General features: G+C 66.7%; 10 protein-coding genes and 1 non-coding gene across 11 annotated transcripts; 4 read left to right on the forward strand and 7 right to left on the reverse strand.

Moving 5' to 3' along the window:
• Nucleotides 1–50: 50 nt before the first annotated feature.
• On the reverse strand, nt 51–966 carry Q8F55_007470 (uncharacterized protein; the record flags this gene model as incomplete). The annotated part of the gene is made up of 3 exons (XM_069355897.1): nt 51–379; nt 413–701; nt 751–966. 3 exons carry the CDS (start codon nt 964–966, stop codon nt 51–53), a joined length of 834 nt encoding a protein of 277 aa, XP_069205738.1.
• A 245-nt stretch (nt 967–1,211) lies between these two features.
• BRO1 (bck1-like resistance to osmotic shock) lies at nt 1,212–4,509 on the forward strand (the record flags this gene model as incomplete). Its single annotated transcript, XM_069355898.1, has 3 exons — nt 1,212–1,398; nt 1,433–1,514; nt 1,554–4,509. 3 exons carry the CDS (start codon nt 1,212–1,214, stop codon nt 4,507–4,509), a joined length of 3,225 nt encoding a protein of 1,074 aa, XP_069205739.1.
• Nucleotides 4,510–4,965: 456 nt separating this feature from the next.
• On the reverse strand, nt 4,966–5,895 carry Q8F55_007472 (uncharacterized protein; the record flags this gene model as incomplete). The annotated part of the gene is made up of 1 exon (XM_069355899.1): nt 4,966–5,895. The coding sequence occupies one exon, from the start codon at nt 5,893–5,895 to the stop codon at nt 4,966–4,968; it is 930 nt and encodes a 309-aa protein (XP_069205740.1).
• Nucleotides 5,896–8,125: 2,230 nt separating this feature from the next.
• Q8F55_007473 lies at nt 8,126–8,197 on the reverse strand. Its single transcript has one exon. It is a non-coding gene; the product is annotated as a tRNA-Asp (tRNA).
• Nucleotides 8,198–8,543: 346 nt separating this feature from the next.
• Q8F55_007474 (uncharacterized protein) lies at nt 8,544–9,605 on the reverse strand (the record flags this gene model as incomplete). Its single annotated transcript, XM_069355900.1, has 3 exons — nt 8,544–8,924; nt 8,960–9,276; nt 9,326–9,605. The coding sequence occupies 3 exons, from the start codon at nt 9,603–9,605 to the stop codon at nt 8,544–8,546; spliced, it is 978 nt and encodes a 325-aa protein (XP_069205741.1).
• A 422-nt stretch (nt 9,606–10,027) lies between these two features.
• Nucleotides 10,028–10,499, forward strand: Q8F55_007475 (uncharacterized protein; the record flags this gene model as incomplete). The annotated part of the gene is made up of 4 exons (XM_069355901.1): nt 10,028–10,075; nt 10,110–10,137; nt 10,171–10,307; nt 10,395–10,499. The coding sequence occupies 4 exons, from the start codon at nt 10,028–10,030 to the stop codon at nt 10,497–10,499; spliced, it is 318 nt and encodes a 105-aa protein (XP_069205742.1).
• A 175-nt stretch (nt 10,500–10,674) lies between these two features.
• On the reverse strand, nt 10,675–11,325 carry PSF1 (DNA replication protein psf1; the record flags this gene model as incomplete). Its single annotated transcript, XM_069355902.1, has 1 exon — nt 10,675–11,325. One exon carries the CDS (start codon nt 11,323–11,325, stop codon nt 10,675–10,677), a length of 651 nt encoding a protein of 216 aa, XP_069205743.1.
• A 681-nt stretch (nt 11,326–12,006) lies between these two features.
• On the forward strand, nt 12,007–13,357 carry LSC1 (ligase of succinyl-coa; the record flags this gene model as incomplete). The annotated part of the gene is made up of 6 exons (XM_069355903.1): nt 12,007–12,037; nt 12,109–12,180; nt 12,230–12,273; nt 12,379–12,444; nt 12,497–12,858; nt 12,949–13,357. The coding sequence occupies 6 exons, from the start codon at nt 12,007–12,009 to the stop codon at nt 13,355–13,357; spliced, it is 984 nt and encodes a 327-aa protein (XP_069205744.1).
• A 482-nt stretch (nt 13,358–13,839) lies between these two features.
• Q8F55_007478 (uncharacterized protein) lies at nt 13,840–17,351 on the reverse strand (the record flags this gene model as incomplete). The annotated part of the gene is made up of 3 exons (XM_069355904.1): nt 13,840–15,706; nt 15,753–16,456; nt 16,503–17,351. 3 exons carry the CDS (start codon nt 17,349–17,351, stop codon nt 13,840–13,842), a joined length of 3,420 nt encoding a protein of 1,139 aa, XP_069205745.1.
• Nucleotides 17,352–21,866: 4,515 nt separating this feature from the next.
• On the forward strand, nt 21,867–22,643 carry Q8F55_007479 (uncharacterized protein; the record flags this gene model as incomplete). The annotated part of the gene is made up of 1 exon (XM_069355905.1): nt 21,867–22,643. One exon carries the CDS (start codon nt 21,867–21,869, stop codon nt 22,641–22,643), a length of 777 nt encoding a protein of 258 aa, XP_069205746.1.
• A 339-nt stretch (nt 22,644–22,982) lies between these two features.
• On the reverse strand, nt 22,983–24,632 carry Q8F55_007480 (uncharacterized protein; the record flags this gene model as incomplete). The annotated part of the gene is made up of 2 exons (XM_069355906.1): nt 22,983–24,506; nt 24,540–24,632. 2 exons carry the CDS (start codon nt 24,630–24,632, stop codon nt 22,983–22,985), a joined length of 1,617 nt encoding a protein of 538 aa, XP_069205747.1.
• Between the last annotated feature and the right edge of the window lie 144 nt (nt 24,633–24,776).

Consider the following 24,776-nt stretch of genomic DNA (forward strand, 5'->3'; position numbering starts at 1 on the left):
GGCGGGCGTGGACTGGGTGTCGATGGGCGTGGGCTGGGTGTCGATGTGTGCTACTTCGTCGGCCGGGACAGGGATTCTCGCCTCAGCAGCGGCCCCTTGGCCTTGAGCAGGACCTTGGTGCCAGAGGACGCCGCGGGTGCAACCTTGGGCGCAGGCTTGCCAACGGGCTTGCCAGCAGGCCTGCCGCTCTTGCTGTCACCACCCTGCCGTCCAGCAGGCGGCTGGGCCCTGCCCGGCGGCGCGGCTCGCCCACGCTGCGAGGCCTCAAACGCATCCTTATCGTCGCCGAGCTTTGCGAACGCGACCTCGAGCGCAGCACAGAGCTCGGGAAAAGGCGCGTTGTAAGTCCGGGGATTAAGCACGGCCGTGTACGCCCACCCTGCCGTCAGCCACCTTCCTCGCCTGCACCCACCAGAGACAAGCGGCAGCCGCCCCGCAGAGTGGTTGAGCACCGTCTCCGCGGCCTTGAGGAACCGGCTCTTCACGTGCCGCCGCTCGACTGCGATCTTGCTCAAACCCGCCTTAGTGGCAATAGGCAGGATGCTGATGCGCGGCGCGGCTGCCCCCTCGCGCAGCCGCCTCACGGCGTCGGGGTGCATCCCCGGCGTCGCGCGCAGCGTGAAGAGCGGGTCGAGCGCCGTGCTCAGCGCCTTGCCCCGGCTATGTGCGGGGTCCGTCACCTCCGACCCGACGAGGCGGACCTGCGTTCGTTAGGGACCTGGCAGGCTGGTGACTTGCCTTTGGTGGCACGCGCGGGGGCTGGGACAGGTCGATGTCGCGCCACGTCGGGGGCGCGGGCCAGCGCTCGCGGTCGGCCACGGACGCGGCCACGTGCGCCGAGAGCTTGCCCGGCCTCAGGAGCGGCTTCGGGGCCGGCGGGGCGCGGCGCCCGCTCAAGCGTCGCGCGAGAAGCGCTATTGGCGGCGGCTGGGGGGCTCGTATTCTCGTGGCCGGCCGCAGCGACATGTGGTGTGATGGAGCCTGCGTGCAGAGCTGCCCGTCGCCTTGTGCAACTTCTGAGCTCTGAGAAGCCGGTGGAGGCCGACTGCGTGGGCGCCACGTGGGATTGCTCCCGCCTCACCGCACACCCAGCGTCCGGCGTTGCGTCACCGCCTCCCCTCCCTCTCGTTCGGCCGGCGACCCGGTTCCACCTCATCTCGTGAGAGCAACTCAACTGCATCTCACTCGTCACCACCCACAACCCCGGCACCATGGCGCACCAGTCGCCGCTGATCGCGATCCCGCGCAAGTCGACGACCGACACGGACTGGGCAGGCCCGATCCGGTCCACCATCGCCCACTCGTACGGCGAGAGCCCAGACAACTATGCCGACGAGATCGGCGTCCTCTCGCGCTGCAGGCAGGACGCTGTGCGCGGCGCCGGCAGCGACTCGACGGGTGGGTTGTGGCTCTTGGCTAGTGCTGACGCAAGCCCGCGACCTGCTGTACAAGTACTTTGGGCAGCTTGAGCTGCTCGAGCTCCGCTTCGCCGAGGTCAAGGTGTCGTTCGGATGGTGCGTTGGGAGATGGGGGCATGCGCTGACGGGCGGCAGGAACGACGCCTTTACAAATAAGCTCACGACGCAGACGTCGCTTGCGTTCGAAAAGGCGTCCATTATCCAGCTTCTCGCGGCCGTGCTCTCGTCCCTTGCTTCGTCCCAGTCCCGCGCCGACCCCGAGGGGCTGAAGCGCGCCTACTTCAACTCGCGCGCCACGGCCGGCATGCTCACGTACATCAACGAGAACTTCCTGCACGCGCCGAGCACGGATCTGAGCCGCGACGTGGTCCACCTGCTCATCAACCTCGCGCTCGCGCAGGCGACCGAGGTGTTCACCGAGAAGCTGGTGGATGAGAAGAAGGCGGCGACGCTCGTGGCCCGCTCGGCCAACCAGCTCGCAGGGATGTACGGCGGGCTCGTGGATGAGATGCGCGAGTTCCAGGGCAAGGGCGTGTTCGACCGCCACTGGATGACCGTCCTCCAGATCAAGGCAAAGTACTTTGCGTCCGTCGCCCAGTTCCAGCGCGCAAAGGTCGACGACGCGGCCGGCAAGCACGGTGCCGCGCTGGTCCGCTACACTCTTGCCGATACGAGTGCCAAGGAGGCCGAGAGGCTTGCTAGCAACTTCAACTACTCGTTTGTGGCGTCTGCGTCGCCCACGCTGCCGCACGACGCAGGCAGCAGCCTGGCCGAGATTACCAAGGCGCATGCGACCCTCGCCAACGAGGCCAAGACGCAGGGAGTCAAGAACAATGATCTAATCTACCACGATATCCTGCCGGCCGAGGCGGCGCTCCCGTCCATCGACAAGCTTCCGCCTGCGACGACTGTGACGATCCAGGATGTGTATGGCAGCCCCGAGGTCTCCAAGCTCATCGGCCCGGATATCTTTATCCGTCTCGTCCCGCTGGCGGTTCACGAGTCGGCCTCGGTCTACTCGGAGGAGAAGGCAAAGGTCGTTCGCTCCCAGGTTGAGCAGGTCGAGTTGAGCGAGGCGGAGAGCCGCGCTGCGCTCGAGCACCTTGGCCTCCCCGGCCTCGTGGGACAGTGGCGCCGTATCGCCGATGGAGAGGACGGCAACGATGACGACGTCGACGTGAGCTCGAGCGTCATCCGGCTCGCTCAAGAGGTGTCGCAGGACGCTTCGTCGACCAACCGCCGCGTTCTCCAGCTTGAGGGCGAGCGTGCCAGGGTCGAGCGCGAGCTGCAAGAGCTCACCGCGCAGCTCGACGAGGAGAGTCGCGACTGCGAGCGGGCACGCGCAAAGTACAACCCCAACTTCACCCAGTCGCCATCCGGCCCGCAGACGGGGCACATCCGCTCGACCATCAGCTCCAACCTCACGTCGCTGCAGTCGGCCGGATCGTCGGACGCCCAGATCATCAACCTCTGGAAGAACATCCAGCCGGAGATTGCGGTTTTGGCGTCCGGGCCCGACGGCGTCCGCTCGCGCGCTCGCGAGGTCGCTGCCGGCAAGGACAGGCCCGCGCCCGAGGTCCCCGAGGGTATGAGCCTCCTTGACCTGCAGGACGACGAGCAGTCGACGCCGCAGATGGGCAAGGCCGAGCGCGAGGAGCTGCGCAAGCTCGCTCAAGAAGTCACCGAGAAGCTCGAGCGGCTCAACAAGGTCCGCCACGAGCGCGACACGGTGCTCAAGGACCTCAAGGAGAAGATCCAGAACGACGACGTGTCCAACCTCCTGCTGCTGAACCGCCGCACGCAGAACGTCGAGCCCCAGCTGTTTGCGACCGAGCTCGAGAAGTTCCGACCTTACCAGAACCGTGTTGCCGCGGCCATCAGCGCGTCCAAGGGCATCACGACCGAGCTCGAGGCTCTTGTGGGCAAGATTGAGCGCAGCAAGGGCGTCAAGGAGCGCCAGCGCGGCGCAAAAGAGAGGAACAAGCGCGTGCGCGACTGGGAGCGCCGTCTCGACCGCGCTGGCGTGTCCAACGCCGAGGTCGTCGACGGGCTCGGCAAGGCCCTCGAGTTCTACAGCAGCATCGACGGCGTCATTGGCGACATCAAGCGCGAGGTCGGCAGCTTTGTGTCGTCGCGCAACGCCGAGCGCAACCGCCTCGTTTCGGACCTGGAGACACGCAGCCGTATCAGCGGCGGCGGTTCGGCGCCGGGCCCTCCCCCGCCGGCGCCATCGCGCACCCTCGAGTCCCAGTTCGGCGGGCTGAGCGTCGGCACGCCGCCGGCACCAGCGCGCCCGTACGCCTCACCCTCGCCGCCCCCCGCGCAGCGGGCGTCACCGTACCCCGCCCCGCCGGCCCCGCCGAAGCCAACGTCGCCCGTGTCCCCCGCGGCCGCGCACAACCCGTATGACTTTGGCAGCCTCGGCAGCCTGCCGTCCGCCTTCTCGACTGCGCCGCCGCCCCCAGCGTCAGCACCAGCACCGGCCCGCCAGCCGTCGTACCCCTCGCCTCCGCCGACGAGCGGCAGCGGATACTCTGGCTACCCGTCGTTCCCCTCGGCGCCGAGCAGCACGCCCGGTGCGCCGCCGCCACAGCAGAGCGCGTACCCCGCCCCGCCGTCACAGCCATCGTACCCTGCGCGCACGAGCTCGTACCCCGCGCCACCTCCCAGTGGCAGCGCCTACCCGCCACCCCCTGCGCCCGGCTCGAGCGCGTACCCGCCTCCTCCGCCCTCCCGTCCGAGTTACTCGTCCCCTCCTCCCCCTGCGCCTGCCCAGCCCGCGTATCCTGCCCCTCCCCAGCAGTACGGACAGTACCAGCATCAGCAGCCAGGATACCCCTCGGCCCCGCCGTCTCAGCACGGTGCGTACCCCTCGCCGCCTCATCAGCCGGGGTACCCCGCGCCGCCACAGCCGTACGGCGGCTACGGCGCGCCCCCAGCGCCAGCCCCGGGCCAGCAGCCCCCGCCTGGCAACTATCCCCCCTACCCCCCGCCGACGGGCTACCCTGCGCCTCCTCCGCAGCAACAGCAGCAGTCGTATGGCGGGTACCACGCTCCTCCCCAGGGCTACGGAGGATACCCGCGGCAGTAGTGTAGTGGTCGTGTGATTGGCAGATGCATCGGGTTGTATGTCGCAGGGTCTGAGAGTTGTATTAAGCCATCAAGACGCGCCAAGTAACGCCAGAGCGCCGCCAAACGCGACGCCGCCACCGCCGCGGTGGGCGGCGCTCAGGAATGACGCGTCTCCGCCACCTCTTTGCCACGGCACATTCCCTGTGGCATGCACCTGTGGCACCAGATCACCCGCAGCAGCAGCAGCAGCACCCAGCACATGATCACCTCGCGACCGCACCCCGCAACGACGATTGAATGGAAACACATGGAATGCCCTGCATTCTCTAAGTACTAGATACAGGCAGGATACATGTTGTAGTAAAGAAGAAGAGGCCATGGCCGTGCCACCAGGGCTAGGGTGCCATCCTCGTCAAACCCAGAACTTGAGGGGCCGCGGCGCGCTGCGCCGACGAGCCGAGAACAGGCCAGCCACTTAGTGGTGGAACGAGGAGAGGCGGCGCTTCTTGTGGCCGCGGGCGCACTTCTTCTTCGACGAAGGCGCAGCGGGGGCGGGGACGCCGGCAGGCGGGGGCGAGCCGGCGCCGGCGCCAGCGAGGGGGACGTCGGTGCCGGCGGCGGGGGCGGCAGACGAGGCGGCGTCGGTGGGCTGGACGTGGAGGTTGTTGACCGACGAGGGGCCGTTGGCACCGGCAGCACCAGGGGCACCGGGGGCACCGTCGGCGCCGTCCTTGCCAGGAGCACCGTCAGCGCCGTTGGCGCCAGCCGAGGGCGAGGCAGCAGCCGACGAGGCGGCGGCGGACGAAGCGGCAGCGGGCGAGGGGTTGGCGTTACCGCCACCACCGGGGGCAGCACCGGGGCCACCCTCGCACGAGCCGACGGGAGGAGCGACGTTGCTCGACTGGACGAGGACGTCGGGGCCCGGGTTGGGGATGTTGAGGTCCTTGCCCTCCGAGGTCGAGCAGCCGTTACCGACGTTGGCGATGAAGTTGGAAGGACGCGAGTCAAACGAGGGGCCGCGCTTGCGCTGGCCACCACCACCAGTGATGGTGACGCTGGCGCAGTTCATGTACATCTCGCGGTTGCCGAGGTTGTTGAACCAGGTCCAGGCGAAGACGGCGTTGCCGGCCGGGGCGTCGCCGGGGATGTCAAAGTCAAAGTTGCCAGAGCCGGCGACGGGGCAGTTGCCGATGATCGTGTTGAGCACCTTGAACGACTTGCCGCCGTCGTACGAGAGGAGGGCCTGGCAAGAGCCACCGCCGTGGACGGCGGTGCCCTGCACGGTGAAGTTGTACTTGCCGCCCTGGGCGAACGACGCGACCGACGCGCCGCCGGGGCCCGAGAGGTCGCCGAGGTAGCCCTTGCAGGGGTAGTTGGCACCGCTGGCCTCGAGGGGCGAGGTCATCGAGTAGTCCCAGGTCGCGACGTCGGCGTGGGGGTTGTACTTTGAGCGGAGGGGGGAGGGTACGTGAGCTCCATGTGGGCGAGGGCCGGGGCGGCGGCGAGGAGGGCGACAACAGTCTTGAACATCATGTTGGGCTCGTTGGTTTTGGTTTATTGATCAGAGTGAAGAGGGGTTGGGAGCTACTATATAGGTGCTCGTGAAGGTTGTCTTGGCTGGTGGTGATCAAGTGAGTGTAGGGGTGCGGTACGGGTGTACAAAGAGTCCTGCTCTAGTAGACCTGTGGGTGCGGTGGTGTGCGAGTGGTAGTGGTGGCGACGAGGAGGGGGAGCGAGTCTCTCAGAGACGTGGGGGTTAAAAGGGATTTGGAGAAGAGGATGATGAAGAGAAGCAAGACGAGAAAAGAGGGGTGTTTGGGTGGTGGTGGTGGGTGTGGGCGGGCGCGGGCGCGCGGGTGAGCGGGTGGGTGGGCGGTGCGTCGCGCGCGCGTTACGACGAGGGGAAGGCGGCGCACGGGTGAGTAGGTGGTTCGTGTCGCCGCCGCCGCCGTCTACGCCGCCGCCATCGCTCAGGGGTCGATGCCAATCGCGAATGCATCACGTACATTGGGCCATTGTGCCTCTGGACACAATCTGGGCGCTGGCTAGGCCTCTGGGCTGATGCCTTTGCCTCACTGTACAGAACAAGGGCCCTCTCCCCGTTCTTGGCACGAAACGCACAATCCGGGACGCGGCAGTGCGCGCAAAAGTGCCAGTGCCGTGCCCACAGTGCAGTGACACGCGACCCGTTTTAGTGCGGGAGCGACGCGTTTCAGGCCAGTCAAATAATAGTCCGCCATTGAGTAACACGTCGCGTGCCGCCCTTGTTGCGCTGCTCGCGACCTCTTTGTGTGCGCTCGCCGCTTCTCGATACAATGCATAGACGAGGATGTGCACTTGCTCGCTCCTTCTCGCTCCTTCTCCCCCTCTTCCGTGTCGGAAGCTCGCCGCGCGACATTAGAAAAAAAGGAGTTGTTGCTACGACGCACGACGGCACACGACGAGAGCAAGCACGGCGTATGGTACGCGTCTCGTCGGAGCAAAAGGGCGTTTGGGTGGCAGGGATGGGTCGGGACGCCCCTCAGGAACAAGGGACGAGTGGGTTCCCTGAAGGAGAGGCCAGAGGGATCCAAAGGGAGGGGCCCAACCCTAAAGTGGGAGGAAGGCGCCTGCGCGGTAGCTCGCGGCGGCGGCAACTCGTGCGCGACTTTTGAATTTGATCCACCCCTAGGATTGCCTAGCCAATACCACCCAGAAACAACCACCACCCTCTTTTACAACCGCGCCCTGTTCCACAAGCCTGGACTCGACTGGGCTCATGCTCGCTGCACCATCTCCTCTTGTCCCTGGCCACGAGGCAAAGGCCATCCACCCAGCGGGTCATAGGCACACGCCCACCACTTATCAGTACGGCATCCTCCTCGGACCGCTGCATGCGCTGCCACCGAGATCTGGCCCGGGCTGGGCTGGTCGCCGCGGAATGGGGTGATGGTCTAGTAATGGTGACGTCGGGTGACCATCGGGGTGGTCATCGCTTTTCTTGGCCCAGCCGGCGCAGAAGCTGGCCAAGGCCAAGCTTGCGAAGCTCCAGCTGGCCGGCCGCGCGCGGGGGTGGCGCCGACTCGCTCTTGGCTACTGCGGATGCCTCTGGGCGCCGCCGAGAGCTTTTCGGTGCCCGTTTCGGTGCCCCCCGGCATATGTCCGCACCGAGCGCGGGCGAGAAAGTCGGAGGCAGCAGCGGCCGAGCCGCCGAGCCGCCGAGCCCCCGCCAACACCACCACATGGCAGGCGACACGCAGGCGACTGCGCCACTCGCTCGCTCGCGGCCTCGCGGCGTACTCCACCTGCGCCGCAGCCGGCCTCACGTGCCCAGCGTGGTGTGGCCCAGCACCAGCAGCACCGCCGCGCCGCTCCACGCGGCGACTAGCGCTGGCGTCGTCGACCGAGCGGCGACCTCGTCGTCGACCGAGAGGCCTCAAAAAGCTGCCTCGCGGCCTCGCAGCCTCGCCGCGCCGAGCCGCGCGTGGAGCAGCGCCGACGCGATCGCATGGAGCCGGTGCCACATGATGGCGAGGAATGGGGGCGGTGGTGGCATGGTGGGCGCATGGGCGGGGGCAAAAGCTGCGCTGTGGGCGGGGGTAAAAACTTCTGCCGGCGTGGCGAGGGGGTCGTAGCTGCTGGCAAAAGAAGTCTTCCTTCCCGTCGGAGAATCGAACTCCGATCTCCCGCGTGACAAGCGAGCATACTAGCCGTTATACGAACGGGAATTAGTTGTTCACAGGGTATTTGGTTGCAGGTGAGTAAGCCGGGATCGAGCAGCCAACGGACGGTTGCAGCTGGAAGTGGCAGACGACTCGGACCCAGAGGGGTATAATGGGTCTTATACTCGTGAACAGGGAGGGTATAACGCGTCGCAGGGTGGCACAGCGCAGACCTAGGTTTCAGACCCAAGTCTCAGTCTCAGACTCGCACTCGCCCTCGCACCGACTCGCGTTTCACGAACGGATAGGATGTCTAAGCTGGCTGCCCAGACGGCGTTACCCGACCAACCCCGCCTCGGCGTCTGTGCCGACGACCGAACAATGCAGATGCTACCTACTACCGCCTCAACCCCTACGCCGCCGCCTGCCGGCTGACATCAGGCTTGCTGAGCCACCCGCCCGCCTTGGCATTAATCTCCTTCGCCTCCCTCTCCGTCTCGGCCACGATCTGCTGGATGCCGCGCACCTCGTCGTCGCCCTCGAGGGCGAGCGGCAAGAATTCGCGCTGGTACGTCTCCGCGAAGCGGGGCACGAGGGCCTCGGCCACGCCGCGGACCGTCAGGTCGGCGGGCCGGCCCTCCCGCTCCAGCAGCTCGGTCAGCCCGACGGCGTGCACGTCGTCCAGCCCGCACGCGGTCACGAGGTCGAACCACGCCTTGGGCTCGGGCGTGACGTTGAGCGAGAAGCCGTGTGACGTGATCCTGTGCCGGAGGTGGATGCCGATCGACGCCACCTGGCCGTCAGCTTTACTCCCCGCGGCGGGCGCACCTTCTCCGTCGTCGACGAGAACACGCCGACGTGCCCGTCCGGGTGCGGCGCGTGCACCGCCAGCCCGAGGCTGCTCGCGTACTCGCCCAGCAGGGCCTGCAGGTACTCTACGTAGCAGCGCGTCGGGGTCTCCATCGCGTTCAGGTCGAGCAGCGGGTAGCCGACGAGCTGCCCCGGCCCGTGGTACGTCACCTGCCCGCCGCGCTTGGTGATGAAGAACTCGGCGCCGACGTTCTGCACCTTCTTCTCCTCGGGGTGCAGCTCGTCGGGGTTGGGCGTGTTGTCGCGGCGTCCCGTGGTGTAGGTGGGCGTGTGTTCTGGGGAGTCAGCGCCCAACGAGTCCCATCGCCAGAAGCCACCACGCACCAAGGAGAAAGAGCACGTCCTGCCGCCCAGCCTTCGGGTCGTCCTTGCGCGCTGCGAGCCGCGCATCAATCACGCGCTGCTGCAGCCTCAGGCCGACGGGGTACGGCAGCGGCTCTGCAAAGATGTGGTAGCGCACCGGCTGGAGGCTGGCGTTGCCGGCCCCGACGGGGGCGCCAGAGCACGCGGCGCCGCTGGACGGCGCGGGCGTGGCAGCAGGGGCGCCGAGGGACACGCGCGCGGCGCGCGAGGCGGCCAGGAGGCGGGGTATTGAGCTGCGCATGGTGGTGGACTGAAAGAGTTGTTGCGGGCCGGCTTGGTCAGGCGGATCTTTGGGGTGGAGGTTTGGAAATGTCGGAGGGCGGATGCCGTGTGGGGAGATTGCCGCCCGATGACGGAGAGGCACCCAGTTTCCGTGGCACCGCCGCCAGCCAACCGCGCCTGCTGCATATCACGACGCAAGACGACTTGGAGGTATCGATGAGCAGCGAGCAGTCTGGCCCGTGCTTGCCCCTGTCTCTGCCGCCCTATCCATGCATGCACCCGGCATGCCGCTCGCCGAGCTCTGCGGAAGTGGTATCCCACCCAACATGACTTTTGGCTGATAGCGGGATCAAAATTACTCAACGGCCACCACCGACAACACGACCGAGACAGCGACAACGACAACGACATCGACATCACCGTCCTCCCCCCCACACCACAATGACAAGTACCCAGCCCCGCGTGCCGCAGGGCGAGATCGTCATGGACGTAAGTCCGCCGCCGCCGCACCCGCTAACCCCAGTTCGCCGACGGCGGGCAGTACATCAAGAGTAAGCCCTCCCCCCTTCCCCACTAACCCGCAGACAAGCTCGAGAACTCGGTGGTCGAGCTCGAGCGGCGGCGCATCACGCTCGACGAGGCGGCCAAGGCTGCGCGCGCGCTCGAGGCGCTCGAGGTCAAGGCGCCTGACGCGGTCAAGGCCGAGGACGTTGCGCTGCTCGTGAGTTGCGTGGAGGGCCGAGGCGGGCTCGGAGGCGGGAAGGCCGAGCCGGGGGGGCGGGGCAGGCAGAACTGACCCACACCCCAGGTCAAGGAGCTCGGCGTGAGCAAGGAGGACGCCGAGGCCGCGCTGCGCGCCGAGAAGGGCGACGTCGTCAAGACGCTCGTGCGGTTGACTGCGCCGCGGGCGTAGAGCCGCTATGGTACACTACATGCATTATACACTGTATGCGGGGCGTGGGTGTCTAGTGGTTGGCTGCGTCATGCGCCGATGTCGAAGTCGCGGGGCCGGTTACCGCTGCTCTTGCTCTCTTCCTCCATCCCTTCGAGGCGAGCCTCCTCCATGCGCCCTCCTTCCCCCGCGACGCCTACACCTCCTCCAGGAACCCCTGCACGATGAGCCGCTCGACCTGGCTGCGCTCGAGCCTAAACCGCTCGCCCTTGCGGAACTCTACGCGCTCGCCGGTATCGAGCACGACGTCGCCCGCGTCCTTGAGGACGCGCACGTCGACCATGAGCTCGCCCGGGGGCCGGTCGATGCCCGCCGCGATATCCAGCACGTCGAGAAAGTCGCTCTTGTAGTCGAGCACGAGGCTGTTGTACCCGCGCATAAAGTCGAGTTCGTGCGTGCTCAGCGCCGAGCGCAGGTCGGGCGCCTCGTCGCTCGCGGCGCCAGAGCTCGCCGCCGGGCTGAGGAGGTAGGCCAGCGCGCCGCCGGCGTCCCACCAGCGCTCCTTGATCCCGCCGACCCTGCTCGCCAAGTACGCGAGCAGACACCGCTTGTTGCGCCGCGCGGCGAGGTGCTGGATCGTGAGCGCGCACACGAGCCCGCGGTCCTGGCTCAGCTCTGCGCGCTGGGACGCCGCGGCCTCGGTGATGGCCGCGCCGAGCTGCCGCGTCTCGAGGCAGATGGCGAGGATGAGCGGCAGGGCGTACTTTGGCAGCGGGAGCTGCGGCGTCGTCGCGAGCGTCGAGCGGTGCGCCGCCGTCACGAGCTGGAGCGCGAGGTCGCCGTACATTGTGGGGGGCTGCCGGGCGCTGGGGTAGGCAGGGAAGGAGGTGGGTTGCGAGGCCGGGTCGCTACTGTTGCTTGCTCGTCGCTACTCGCCGTCGCTTTCGTCGGTGCCGTCTGTCGCTGTCGCTGTTGCTGTCGCCGCCTGTCTAGTCGCGTGCTTGTGCTCGCTCGACGCGCCAAACAAATGTCAGTGACGCGTGTGGACAGTGGCGGAGGGTGGGGTGGCTTTGGCTCCTGGCTCAAGGCTCGCTTGACGCGTTTTGCTCCCGCCATACCCGCCGTCATTGGGCCCCCGCCACGTGCGCCGGTGCAACGAGCCCAGCGATCCGCGCCAGTCGGCATTGCTCGGCCATTTTCAGTGTCGACGGCTCGCCGTTCCCCCCCGTTAAGCAAAGAATGGGCCATGTATGCCGCCCGTAAGCCGCGAGGCGGGGGGGAAGGAAGGCGGATGCTTCGGCTCTAGCTGGGGCGGGCTGGCCTTACGGGGCGGCGGCCACTGAGCCACAGCCAGCTCCGTCACCGTTGCCTGCACCAGCCAGCCACGGCACGCGGCACACACAGTCTCTGCACCGCGGGTCACCAACAGCTTTACACCAGCCCAGCCTCGCTTGCTCGACCTCGTCCTCCCCTCTTCAACAAAACTCTCACTCCCCCTCCCCCCTCCTCACCACTCACATCCCTCACCATGCTCCGCACGTCTGTCGCCTCCGTCGCCCGTGCGTATTCCTACCGCTGCGCCGCCGCACGCCCCAAGCGTGCGAACTGAACTGACCGACTCCTTCCCCAGGCTCGTCGCGCGCCTTCTCCACCTCGGCCCAGCGCTCGTCCTACGCCGACACGATCAAGAACATCTACGTCAGTGAGTACTCCGGCGATATAGATAAGACACTGGTGCTGACGCCCCCGAGACAAGGACACCAAGGTCCTCATCCAGGGCTTCACCGGCAAGACGGTGCGTCGTGTTTCCCCGGCGCTTCGAGCTTCGAGCTTCGAGCCTCGCCTCGGCGCTGCCTGGCGTCGCGGGGTATCCCACGGGGCATGCACTGACACTACCTAGGGCACCTTCCACGCCCAGCAGGCGATCGACTTTGGCACCAAGGTCATTGGCGGCACCAACCCCAAGGTGCGTGGAGCAACGTGTGTTGCGATGGATGGCCCGCTGACGCCCGCAACAGAAGGCCGGCCAGACCCACCTCGGCCTCCCCGTCTTCGGCTCGGTTCAGGACGCCGTGCGCGAGGCCCAGCCCGAGGCCACGGTCATCTACGTGCCCCCCGCCGGTGCTGCCGACGCCATCCTCGAGGCCATCGAGGCTGAGATCCCCCTGATCGTCACCATCACCGAGGGCATCCCCCAGCGCGACCAGCTCAAGATCCACCAGGCCCTCCTCTCCCAGTCCAAGTCGCGCATGGTCGGCGGCAACTGCCCCGGACTTCTTGCCGACACCTGCAAGCTTGGTATCATGCCCGGCCAGGTCTTCTCCAAGGGCAAGATTGGTATCGTCTCGCGTTCGGGTACTCTTACCTACGAGGCTGTCAAGTGAGTTGGCCCGACGTTGCGACGAGCAATAAACTCGCCGCAGTGCCGTTGCCCGGCGCCATCCACGACCAGGTACTTACTCCCGCCCAGCCAGACCACCCTCGCCGGCCTCGGCCAGTCGCTTACGGTCGGCATTGGCGGCGACCCCTTCCCCGGCACCCAGCACATTGACGTCGTCAAGGTCCTCCTCTCGGACCCCAAGACCGAGGGCATCGTCCTCATCGGTGAGATCGGTGGCTCGATGGAGGAGGACGCCGCCGCCTACCTCGCCGAGCACAACTCTGGCCCCAACGCCAAGCCCGTTGTCTCGTTCATTGCCGGCCGCACCGCTCCCCCCGGCCGCCGCATGGGCCACGCTGGCGCCATCATCGCCGGCGGCAAGGGCGCCGCGTCCGACAAGGTCGCCGCCCTCCAGAAGGCTGGCGCCATTGTCGCCGAGTCGCCCGGCCAGATCGGCCCCCTCATGCTCCAGGCCATGAAGGATGCCGGCCGCGCCTAAACGAAACGGCCCCGAACGACTGGGTGCCCCGAGACAACATTACTTTGTGCTAGTGATATCTCTCTGTAGCATAGCACGGCAGGCGTGCGCCGTCGCTAGATGAAGCATTTTGATAGCACGGGGGGCCCGCGCGCCAGGGCCTACAGAGGTCAGACTTGCACCACACGCCGCAACGGTGAAGCGATTGCATGGACACGACAGATATGGCATTGCGTCAGGCTCGTGCACGATGCAGGTGATGCGGGTAGTGCTACAAACAGTGTCCGGGGTTTCGTTCACCTATTAGGTTGAGATGTTCCCCGTCATCATCTGCCGTGGTGAATCATCATGGTGGGGGTCGTCCGTGGTGGGGGGGTGCTAGTAAGGGGATTGTAGTTGCGAGTAGGGGGTGGTGCGTAATGAGGGTTATTTCGTGCAGGGGGTCTCTGGGTCATGGTGCAAACAATTGACATGGGGTGTTGAAGGCAGTAGTGGGCCATCTATCATCGAGCCTTTGAGAAGATAGACTTGATACCACGCCGGCGCTCCTTCTTGTCCTCGGTCTGCGGCGCACTGTTGGCGACAATGTGGCGCTCGCGAGAGAGGAAGCGGCCAAAGCTTCCGGTTGAAGCGGACGCTTGGTTGTTGATGTACATGCTGTGCGTCGGGCGGCCACCAGGCATTGCCGACGGGTCCAGGGGGAAGGGCATGCCGGGGTTGACAGCCGAGTAGCGAGTGTGGGCGCTGTCAAAGCTCGGGCGCGGCTGGATATGACGCTGCCAAGGGGCGTTGGGAGGCGCGTTGGGATGGCCCATCTGGTGGGGAAGGACGCCATTGCTGCCACCACTGCTCGGGCTGTCGGTCATGGGGCTGGGCATGTACATGGGTACCCCAGGACCCGGCGCAAGCTGGCCTGCCTGCTGGTGGTATCGAGGAGAGGCAGTTGGGAAGTACTCGGCCGACGGCGGGAGTGCAGCTCTGTGCATGGTAGGCGCCTCGGAGATGACAGACGATCTGGGGTTGGCACTGTAGGTCGAAAGTCGCTTGGCGTCCGGGAAGCTTGCGCGCGTCGAGATGGACTGCTGGTCGAGGTCTGGGTACACGTCCGCGCCAGGGGAGATGGCCATTCCTGGGGGCAGAGGAGGGAGGTTCTTGTACCGGTTGGGCGACAGGTTGCCGGGCGGAGAGCTCTGAGCGGGCTGAGGTAGCATGTTGACGACTTGACCGGGTGCTGAGCCAGCTGTCGGAGTTATACCAGGAGATGCGACAGGTGTCTGGGCGTGGCCAGCGTGGTGCAGAGGCAGTCCGTTGGCGGTGAGGTACGAGGGGCTAGCCGCCGGGTCAGGCGTCTCAATGTTCGGGACCGTAGCCGACGACGTCGAGTAGCGCGACGACAGCGACGGCTGCTTGCTTCTGCGGAACTGGGCCGAAGCTGGAACGAATCCGCCGAGCTGAGCAGGCGGAGCGGCGCCGTTCGGAGGGACACTGATGACACTCTCGCGGGCTAACGGTAACGGCTCGTCGTACACTGTCGTGTCGGCAATGATCGGCTTCGGCGCGCTGCCATTGCTGCTCGCCGTGAGCATCTCCATTGTCGAGCCTCGGCGAGGATCATTTCGAGGATCATAGCCTTCCGAGCCCCGACGAGGGTCAAACAGCTCGGCTCCGGGCGGTAGCTCGGGAGGCGGGTCGGTTCGTCGGCGGTTGTCACCACCCTGGGGCCCGCGCTCGAAGCGCGAGCTGGTGGGGCTGATGCTGCCGCTGCCAGACGACGCTGCGAGCGGGGCCGATACAGAGCGGTTGCCTTGAACTGGGATGGCGCCGGGAGGGCCAGGAGGGCTCAAAGACGATTGGCTGTCCATGAACTGCTGCGACAGCGACGATGCCGAGCGTCTGCGGTTCGTTTCTCTGCTCTTGACCAGGAAAGGCATAGGCGGGGGCGGTGCGAGATCCGAGGATCCACCGTCCTCGTCAAACCGAGGGGAAGGCGAGTGCTGCGACATGCGCCGCTCCTTCTTGCCCTTGGGCTTCATCTTGGACAGCAGGCCCTTGATACCCTTCTTCTTCGCGTGGCTCAGGTCGGAGTCGTTCAATGAGATCTGAGTGAGCCGAGTTGCGCTGGCGGACCGAGGACGGGGGAGCGGCGGCTCCCTCAAGCGGTGTTCGGGCTGTACGGAATGAACAGACGGCGACAGGTGCTTCTCCGCAGGTGCACTAGTAAGATACACCGACGAGCTGACCGACTGCCTGCTCATGCTCATGTATGTGGGCGGTCGGCTGTTCGGGGAAGGCATCTGGTGCACCGAGACTGCGCGCTGGAAGTCTTGGACGGACGACGTCCTGTTGCGACGGTCCATCTCTAAGCCAAGGCTGGGGCAGCGTCAGTTAAAGCCCATAGGCTACTCGCTGGACTTACTGCATGTCCATCATGCTTCCGCTGCCGCCGTGAGTGCCGCCAGTGAACAGACTCGTCACACTGCCGCCCCACTTGCCAAGGAAGCTCCTTCTGCTGTGACCGCCATCGCTGCCTTCGCGGCCAGCACCGGCTCGGACTGCAAAGGAGAAAGGGCGCAGGTTCTGGCCAGACGCGGGCGACGCTGGGGGCCAGAGGTCTTCAGTGTCCGACCAGTCTTCGAACCGCGAGTCGCGCTGCTTGGGGACACTCGAGCTGCTGGGGCCCTTGAGGTGCGAAGGGCGCAGCTGAGGCACAGTGTTGAGGTTGAGGGAAGGACGGCCCTGCTGGTAGGGCTCGCGGTCGGGGAAGTGCTGTGACTTCGGTCTTGTAAGCTGCGGTGCAGGCTGCTGGCCAAGGGCAGCAGGCGTCGAGGGGCTCGGGCGGAGTGTTTGCGGGTGCAAGCCACCGCTCGGCAACGAACGAGGCGCGTTGAGGGCACCACCGACATGATCGACACTCATTCTGGCCTTGGCTCTTCTTGACACCGAGTTCAGCGCCAGGCTCTCGTGGCTCGACTGGGTAGGCGACGTGGGGTAGTATGGCTCCTCGGGCTCTGGGTAACGTCCGAGACGCTGTGCCTCGGACCGAACTTCAAGGATCAGGCGGTACTGCCCACGGAGGTAGCCTTGAAGGATCTGGTACCGGAGGGTGGATGACGAAGGGTACTGCAACTGTTAGATATCACCCCAAGCGCACTCTTGCAGCACTCACCATTGTCAGGACATTCTTGATGCCCTTCTCGGTGAGAGCACCCGGTCGGGTTCCGCGGAACCCGCGAGGGAATCCTTCACCAGCCTGTCCTTCCTCCCATTTGAAACCACGCCAACCGAGGCGAGCAATCTGTGCGTCGCGCTCATCTCGCTTGGCCCGACGTGCCTCACGCATCTGCTTCTTCTGGACGGCGCGACGGCGAGCTTCCTCCGACGAAAGTCCACTGGCTTGCGACCTTGGGCTAGAAATGGAGGGCTCTGAGGCATCGTCGCTTGAAGAGTCTTCGAGTGACAGGCCGGAGATGGAGTGGTCGAGGGACATGGCGCCGAGCATGTCGGCCTCGCGCTGCTTGAGCTCGTCCCAGGCGACGTTACTCTCGCGGTCCCACACGCCCTCGCCCAAAACGTCCACGTCTGCAAGATCTCTGTCGCGCATCATGCACTCGAGACAGACCTCTTCTGGGGGCTTGAGGCCCTGAGCCGGTCGGTTGGTGGCCGGACGGCCCATGCCCACGCCGTCGCCAGGCAGAGCAAGGCCGCCCGATGTCCGGGTCGCCGCCATTTGCTTTGGGGCGGTCGGGTACGGTCCAGCATCAGCGAGGCCGGCAATGGCTGGCAGGTTGGAGGCCGAGTTTGTTGGCTGATGGCCTGGGTTGAACATGGGCGTTGGCATCGACGCCGACTTGAGGCCGGTCGCGTTGTTGACGGTCACAGTGGGCGGTGAGCCGTACGACTGAGACTTCTCCAACGGCAGGCGCTGGATCGTCGGGGAAAGCTGCTGCTGCTTCTGCGGCGGTGAGCGCGCGGAGGGCATGCCTCGAGGCTCAGAGGTGAGCCCTAATCCGAGCATGGGGGCTGCTTGTGGTGGAGACCTTGGAACCTGTGCAGAGGTCAAAGATTGTGGTTGAATCGGTGGCGAGCGCGCGACTGTGGGTATAGGCATGGCAATGGCCATTGGGATGGGCTCTGCAGTCGACATGCGGTGCGATTCTAGATGTGAAGGTGGGCGAGGTAAGGAGCGTTTCTTTTGTGGTGAAGATGATTCGCCGTTGGGGCTGACGACCCTGCGCGTCTCGCTGGTCGAAGCGCAGTCCGAGGTCTTGGGCTGTGGGAATGCGAGGGGTACGAGGGGCGATGGCGACCTGGCGGCGGCTGCGGGGGATGATGCAGCGGTGACGTCTGACGACTGCGGTCGCTCTCTGGTGGGTGAGGTCAGCTCTTGGGCAAGAGCCTTCTTGACTGGCGACGGCGAGACGGGGGACGGGAACGAAGCGATTTGGTCAGAGAGGGCCCCGTCTTCGGCAGGTGAAAGAGAAACCTCTGTTACGCGCACAGGCGACGCTTGCTGAGACACCGGGTGGGCCTCGATGATCGTCCTGCGGCGGGGAACGCTGGGGGATTCTCGCAGTCTTGGAGAGCCGAGTTCACCAAAGCTAAGCTTGTCGGTGGGAGTCAAGGGAGACGCGCTGTGAACCGACAAGGACGAGATTGCACCTCGTACAATGCTGGAAGGCCGGTCACGAGAAGCGGTCGATGCGAACGATGCCAGGGGAGGAGGCGGTGGGGCGCGGCTTGAAGCCTTTTGCGTGTCGCCGCTCGAGTCGGTGTTGTCGTTGATGTCGTCCTTGACTGGGGAAGCGTCGTTTAGAGTGTATGCAAAGTTGCCCAGTGACGACGCGGAAAGGGGCGATATTGGAGAGAGAATGGGTAGAGCTTCGAGCTTGTTGTCTGATGTGACGGGGAGTGGGGACAGGAGGGACGAGGCCCGGCCGGTGTGTTGCCCTGTGATGGGCTTTGCTTCGCTCGAGGCTGTTGGTGCAGGGCTGGTCGAGTTCGAGTTACCGATCTCTTCTGCACCGACAACCAGGCTCTGCACTGGCGACGTGTTTGCCCGTGCACCAGACTGTTGCTGCTCGGGGGAAGGAGCAGTGGGTGGTGATGTCGCGACGACAGCGACTGCAGCAGCGGCGGCGGCGGGGGGCGGTGCGGGTTCGACGGGGGCGACTGGTGGGTCGTGGTGCATCAGAGGGGGGGAAGGGGCCTCTGCGGTGGCTGGTCGTCTTGCTGCTGCTTCGACGCCAGCTGGCTGCACAGACTCGAGCGATGCTGCTGCTGATCGCGCCGTTTCAGCCGTCAAAGGAGGCGTGAGCGACGACGACGACGCGAGTGGTGGCGGCGGGGTTGAGGAGGGCGAGGGTGGGGCAGGGGCTGGGGTTGTTTGTGGTGCAGGCCCTGCGATGGTCGGTGCGCGCAATGTCGACGTGATCTGCGCTGCCGAGGACGAGGCAAGGTCGTCTGAAAGAGTTGGAACAGACAAAGGCAACGACATTGATGGTAGGTCGCGTATCGTCGTTGCAACTGGCGGCGGCAGTGACAATGAGTCGTCGCCCTCGTGCTGCTGCTGCTGCGGTTTCCTCGGCTGCAGCGTGTCGGCTGCTGCTGCTGCTGTCGCTGCTGCTTGCAAAGGGTCTGGCGTGGTTCCTGTATAGGCAGCAGCACCTGGAGCGAGTACCAATGCCGTACTCGAGCTGGTACGGGAAGCAGAGCTCTGCCCAATCTGCGCGCTCACCCCAGGAGCTGCGGCCGCTGTTGACATGTCGGGTTGGGTCCAACAAAAGGGTAGCCAGGGGGATGGGGGGGAAGAGGGGGGGAGGGGGAGGGGGACGCGGGCGGGTGACGAGCGGCGACTGAGCGAGCCAGCAATCTGGTGCGATGCGACGTGGGGGCTGGGCTGGGCTGGGCTGGGGGGCCGCGTGAGTATCTGGGCGTGGGCGTTGGGCGTGTTTGAGAGGGAGAGGGGGAGGGGGAGGGGGGAAGGAGTCGAGTCGAGGTGGGTGCGTGCGTGCGGGCGTGTGTGCTGCACCAAGTTTGGTGAGACGAGAGGGGGAAGCTCTAGTGGGCGCGCGCGCGCGTTGAACCCTGCTGTAACGTACACTTGTGTGCGCCCAAAGCCAGCGACGAGCGAGCGAGACGACTAGAACCCGAGTGTGTGTGTTGTGTGATGGCAGAGGTGACAGGGAAGGTCGAGGTCGAGCGCGCGATCCCCAGGGGGGGTTTGTCGATTTGGCCCAACACACGGGGGGGAGGGGAGCGGGCGAATGCACAAGGTGTGTGTGTGTGTGTGTGTGTCGTCTGTGGGGTCACAGAGTTTGACGGCACGCTGTGCACTGGGCCAGAGGCGTCGACCTTGCTTGCCGTGTTTCAGCCCCTTGTAGGTAGAGTGCTAGTCGTGTCGCTCGTGCGTTCCCGCCGGGTGTCGAGGCGGTCAGTCGGCGGTTGGGGCGAGGAACCGTCGTCGGTTTGTTGTTTTTCTCAGACCAGTGGAGCGACCGAGCCAAGCGACAGACGAGACGAGATGGGCGCGATGTGCAGCTGGGAACTAAAACTCTAAGATGGGCGAGCTGCTCGTTGGAATCGGCGTCGGTGGTCGTGGTGGTGCATCTCGCTGGCACTGTCTGCACTGCCCGCCCCGCCTGCGCTGCTCCCTTCCCTGCCCAGGCCAGGCTGATGCAATGAACGACCCTATGGCGGCGGCGGCGGCGGCGGGAAGGCGGCGGGGGGGGGACTCGGCGGCGGCGGCGCGCGGGTCCGCGGGCCGGGTGGGGGAGGAGCCGATAGGCGCGCCCACCGGAGATTAGGCGCCCAATACTCGTGTTAGGCGCGCGCAGCCCTGGGCCCAACGCGTCGCGTCTCGATCCAGGATCGCCCCGACCCGTAATTGAGCGTGTCGCCCTGTAATGCCTCGACTCGGCGGGCATCGACGCGTAAGGAGCCACACGCGCGTCCCAGCCAGTGCCCGCCTGCCCGCTCGCTTGCCAACGCTGCACACCCGCCCGGCATCTTGACGGCCCTAGTGCCAACCATGCACTCGTGCCCACCACCCCCCTCGGCCCACACGCCGCTGCTCAAGTACGACGACACCACGTCGGACGGGACGGCGCGCCCCAGTACTTAGGGTTAGGTTGGCGATAAACAGCGACCGACGCTGCGCGTGCACTTGACAACCAGGCTTATCGCGATTGCGCGTGTTTGTGTCTGCGCGCGGGCTGGGCCACGCCCGACCGACGGCTGGCCGGCACGCCTGGCTGACGGCACGGGCGGTTCCAACGGCCGTTGGAAGCTAGCGGGGGATCGCCGGGGCATGGTGCACAGCCCGTGGCGCGGGCCGGGAGGGCTGGAACATGGGTACGAGCTACTGCTGGCCCGCACGGCAGAGGCATCACGGCGGGCCACGTCGGCCTCGACGTCGAGCATGTGCTGCGCGCTGCGCTCGAGACCGCCACGTGACCTGAACGCATTGTGTCGGGCAAGTGGCATCGTCTTCCGGTCATGGTGCGTTTTGCGCCAGTGGCAGATACGCCCAGTCGGCAACGCAGGACCGCGCTAGTGTGCTTCTGCGAGGGCCATGGGTCGGTGCCGGGCTGGCATGCAGTGGGTGCGTGGCGGCGCCGTGGCACCGTCCATGGCACCTCGCCTCCACCAAGCGATGGCAGCCAGCGGGCGTATGGGTGGCGCGGTCCGCAACCATCTCGCCTCCCGCTCGCCGTCCCCCCAATGGACGCACGCATACCGCAGTAGACATGCACGCACTCGCCCGACAGGTCCGTGGAATCGCGCGCACCGGCGTGCGGCATGCTGCATCCGGCTGGAGAGGCAAAATCGCTCGGCAGTGAATGCGTTGTGGCACTGAAACAGCCGGAAGCGGCGGCGTCGCGTTGCGTTTTCGCCAGTCGCTAGCCACTCCTCCTCTACGTCAGGATGCAATGCCCGGAATAGACTCGGCGACTTGGCGCGTGCGTATCGACGGATGCGTGCAGCTTGCGGCCAGGTGGGCCCGGCGGCAAGATCTCGCCTGGAGTCATGCCCGGCTTATTGTGGCGCTCGTCCAGTCCAGAGGCCCGATTCTCCCGCTCCTGCCCCGCTGCAGCTGCATATCAGCTGGGGATAGAGTTCAAGACTCTGCTGCGTGGCGCAGGTGGAGCGGGGGGAGCTCACTCGAGCACGCAGCTCGCACCAGGCACACCTCGCCCGAACTGGCCTCAGTGACTGACGCATCCGTGATGGGTGTACACTGTCGATTCCGCGGCGCTCGCTGTCGACTGTGGCGTTGTTGTTGACGCGAGTGGAAGTCACTGACGCTTTTGCGAGCGCACGATACTTGCGTCCGACCCTTTCTCTCTGCGTTGTCGACTCTGCACCTCGAGCTGTCGGGTAGGCTCGAGGTATAAGACTGCGTGCATTGCCTGCCCTCGTCTTGCATTCTTGTCCCCCTCGGCGTCGAACTCCATCCCCCATCCTCGTGCTCCCCCCACACTAGGCCACACAGCCACTCACCACACGCCCCGACACCACCCCAGCCGCCACAATGTCCGCCGCCGCGCCTTTCCCAACCTTGCCCCCCACGGCCCCCAGCTCGACCTCCTCCTCAGCCTCAGGCTCCACCGCGACCGCCGTAGCCCCCTCGGCCCCCCGCTCGGCGCCCACGTCCCCGACCCAGCCCCTCGCGGCCCAGCCCGCGCGCTCGCACTCCGCCCCAGCGGCCGTACTCGACATCTTCGACCTGACGTCCGCCGACGTCGACGCGTGGCTCGAGGACAACGTCAGCCCGGCCGGAACGTTTGTCGACCCCGTCGCTGCGCCGCTGCCCACCAAGGCGCGCGAGCCGACGCCCGAGGAGCAGGTGCTCGCCATCCTGGACGACATCGCGGCCGAGATCGGGGGCGACCCCGCCTCGCTCTACTACGAAGCGCCGGCCCTCACGCCCCCCGCGACGATTACGCCCCTCGCGCTCGTCGGCGCGCCGCCGTTCTACCCCGGGGCGGTGGTCCCGCCCCCGCGCCAGCCCGCTGCCCCTCGCCACGCCCCGACCCCGACGCCGCCCGCCCGTCGCCACGCCGCCAAGCCGCCCTCGCCGCTGCGTAACACGGTCGCGCTCGCCTCGTCGTCGTCGTCGCCTGTCCCCTCCCCCCGCCGCAGGGCGAAGCGCGCTGCGCCCCAGCCTGGCGGGTTCACATTCGTTAACTTCACCGTTGCGGACGGCGACGAGCTCAGCGCCGGCGTCGCGCCGTCTGGTGGGAAGGGCCGCAAGGGCCGCGACGAGGACGAGGAGGCCGGAGGGTCGAGGAAGCGCCGTAAGGCGTGAGCGCCGACACGCACTGCGCACTCGCACACGCCACGCCCACGCTCGTAACTACCCGCGCTCGTAACTACACGCATTATAATCGCCACTGCCACCACTGCAACCGCCGCCACCGCCACTGCCACCGCCGCGCCACCCCACCATACACGCCTAATCATGTTGTACACTACCTTAGAATGCATTGTCGGTGACAGCGGCAGTGTGGGAGGGTGATAATCACGACTTGTTCCACGGCGCGGCGCGAGTGTTGGCCGTCGCCTGGGTCGTGTCCAGCGCTGTAAACATCTTCATATGGCCTTTACAAAGACGTCTACCAATGGTGCTGCTGCTGCCCAACCCCGACTACCCACGCCCAGCCACCCGCCCCGCCCTTGGACCCTCACGCCACGCGAGCACCGGGCGGACACGCGTCCGGCGGACGGGGCCGAGGGCAGCGCGCTCCTCCCTGCGCGTGGGCGCGTCGCGGCGCGGGGCGTCGTCCACACGCCGCTCGTCGCGGCGCGGCGTGTCCTCCGCTCTGCGCTCCCACGGCGCGACGGGCGGCAGAACGGGCTGGCCAGCTGGCGGAGCAGGCGCCTTGCCGTTCCCAGCGACCGCTGGACGTGCGTACGGCGCGGCGCCGAGCCGCGCGCCGAGGCTCGATGCCGCGGGTGTTGCTGGGGTGCGCCCGGCGGCGCCGAGAATCGACGTCGATGGGGCGGCAGCGGCCGTACGTCCCGCCGCGCCGAGGACGGAGAATCCCGCTGGGCCAGGCGCCGCCGAGAGGCGCGAGGCGAGCCCGGCGCCAGGGCGGGCCGGCGCAGGCGCGGCAGGGGTGAGGACGGCCGCGGCTGGGTTGGCCAGTGGGTTGGCCAGCCCGCCAACGCGCCCGCCGCGCACCGGCCCACCAGCGCTCGCAGCGACCAGATCAAACTCGAACCCGTCCCCGGCCTTGCTCACGACCAGGCTGAGCTTGCTTCTTCCGTTGTTCCACGCGTCCTCCTCGCGCTGGACGAGGCGCGGGACCGCGGCCGGGTCGACAAACTGCACGTCGAGGGGCATGCCCGTGTCCTTTGGCCACGTGTTGGCGTGGATGCGCTCGGCGGCGGCGAGGGCGGCGGCGGTGTCAGCGTACGCGGCGTACGCGTGGTCCTTGACGCCCGAGAGCCAGAGCCCGGGGAGCTGGGCCGACCCGAACGGCGCGCGCGACTCGGGCAGGGGCGCGGTCGCGCTCGGCGCAAGATGCGCGTGCAGCGCGGATAACTGCAGCGGACGGCGCAGGTTGGAGATGTAGAGCACCGAGGTGGGCGGGTGGACGAGGTGCGCGAGGGAAGGCGGGAGCGACGAGGACATGCCGGCGGCAGGTTGTGCCGCGGGCTCGGGGGCCTGCGGCGACGGCACCTTGGCGGGGGATGCAACCCTGACGGGGGACGCAGCCTTGACTGGGGGTGGGGTCGCTGGGCGGGGCGGCGCAGCTACGACCGGCGGAGGAAGGCTGACAGGAGGTGTCGCCGGGCGGGCGGGCAGCGGCGGCGTTGATGGACGGGCGGGAGTTGGCTCCGGCAGGGGCGGGGTCGCCGGGCGCGGGCGGGATACCGGGGCTGGTGGCAAAGGCGGAGTTGCTGGCCGCTGCTTGGATGGTGGTGCAGGCAGCGGGGGAGTGGCTGGGCGCTTGGGAGGCATTGTTGCGTTAATGGGAGGAGGAGAAGGAGAAGTTGGAACTGGTGGAGGCTGGACATTGACATTGGCGACATTGTCTGGCGCATGGGCCTCGTCCTTGTCGTCACTGGTCCTCGTGGCGGCGCCATCATCGACGTGCACTTGATCTTCAGCCTCCCTCGCACTCGCACTCTCGGCGTCGAGGAACGCCTGCAGCCGGTCCGCGAGCTGCCGTCAGCGATAGACAAAGGCGACACTCACATCCTTCTTTAACCCCTTTGTGTCGAGTCCTCGGGCCGACAGCTCGGCCTTGAGCTCGGCGACCTTGAGTGCGGGGACGTTGGGCTGGGACATGGTTGCGTCGGGGGCGAGGATGCGATGGAGGTAGCGATGGAGGAATGGAACGAGAGTGTCGCCCTCGCCGCTCGCTCGTCGTGACGCGCGACGACGTCCCAAACCCAAATGTTGGGCCTCGCTCGCGTGGTGCCCCGCCTTCAC

The sequence above is a fragment of the Vanrija albida genome (assembly GCF_041260175.1).
Source record: "Vanrija albida strain AlHP1 chromosome Unknown contig_6, whole genome shotgun sequence".
NCBI classification, from domain to species: domain Eukaryota; kingdom Fungi; phylum Basidiomycota; class Tremellomycetes; order Trichosporonales; family Trichosporonaceae; genus Vanrija; species Vanrija albida.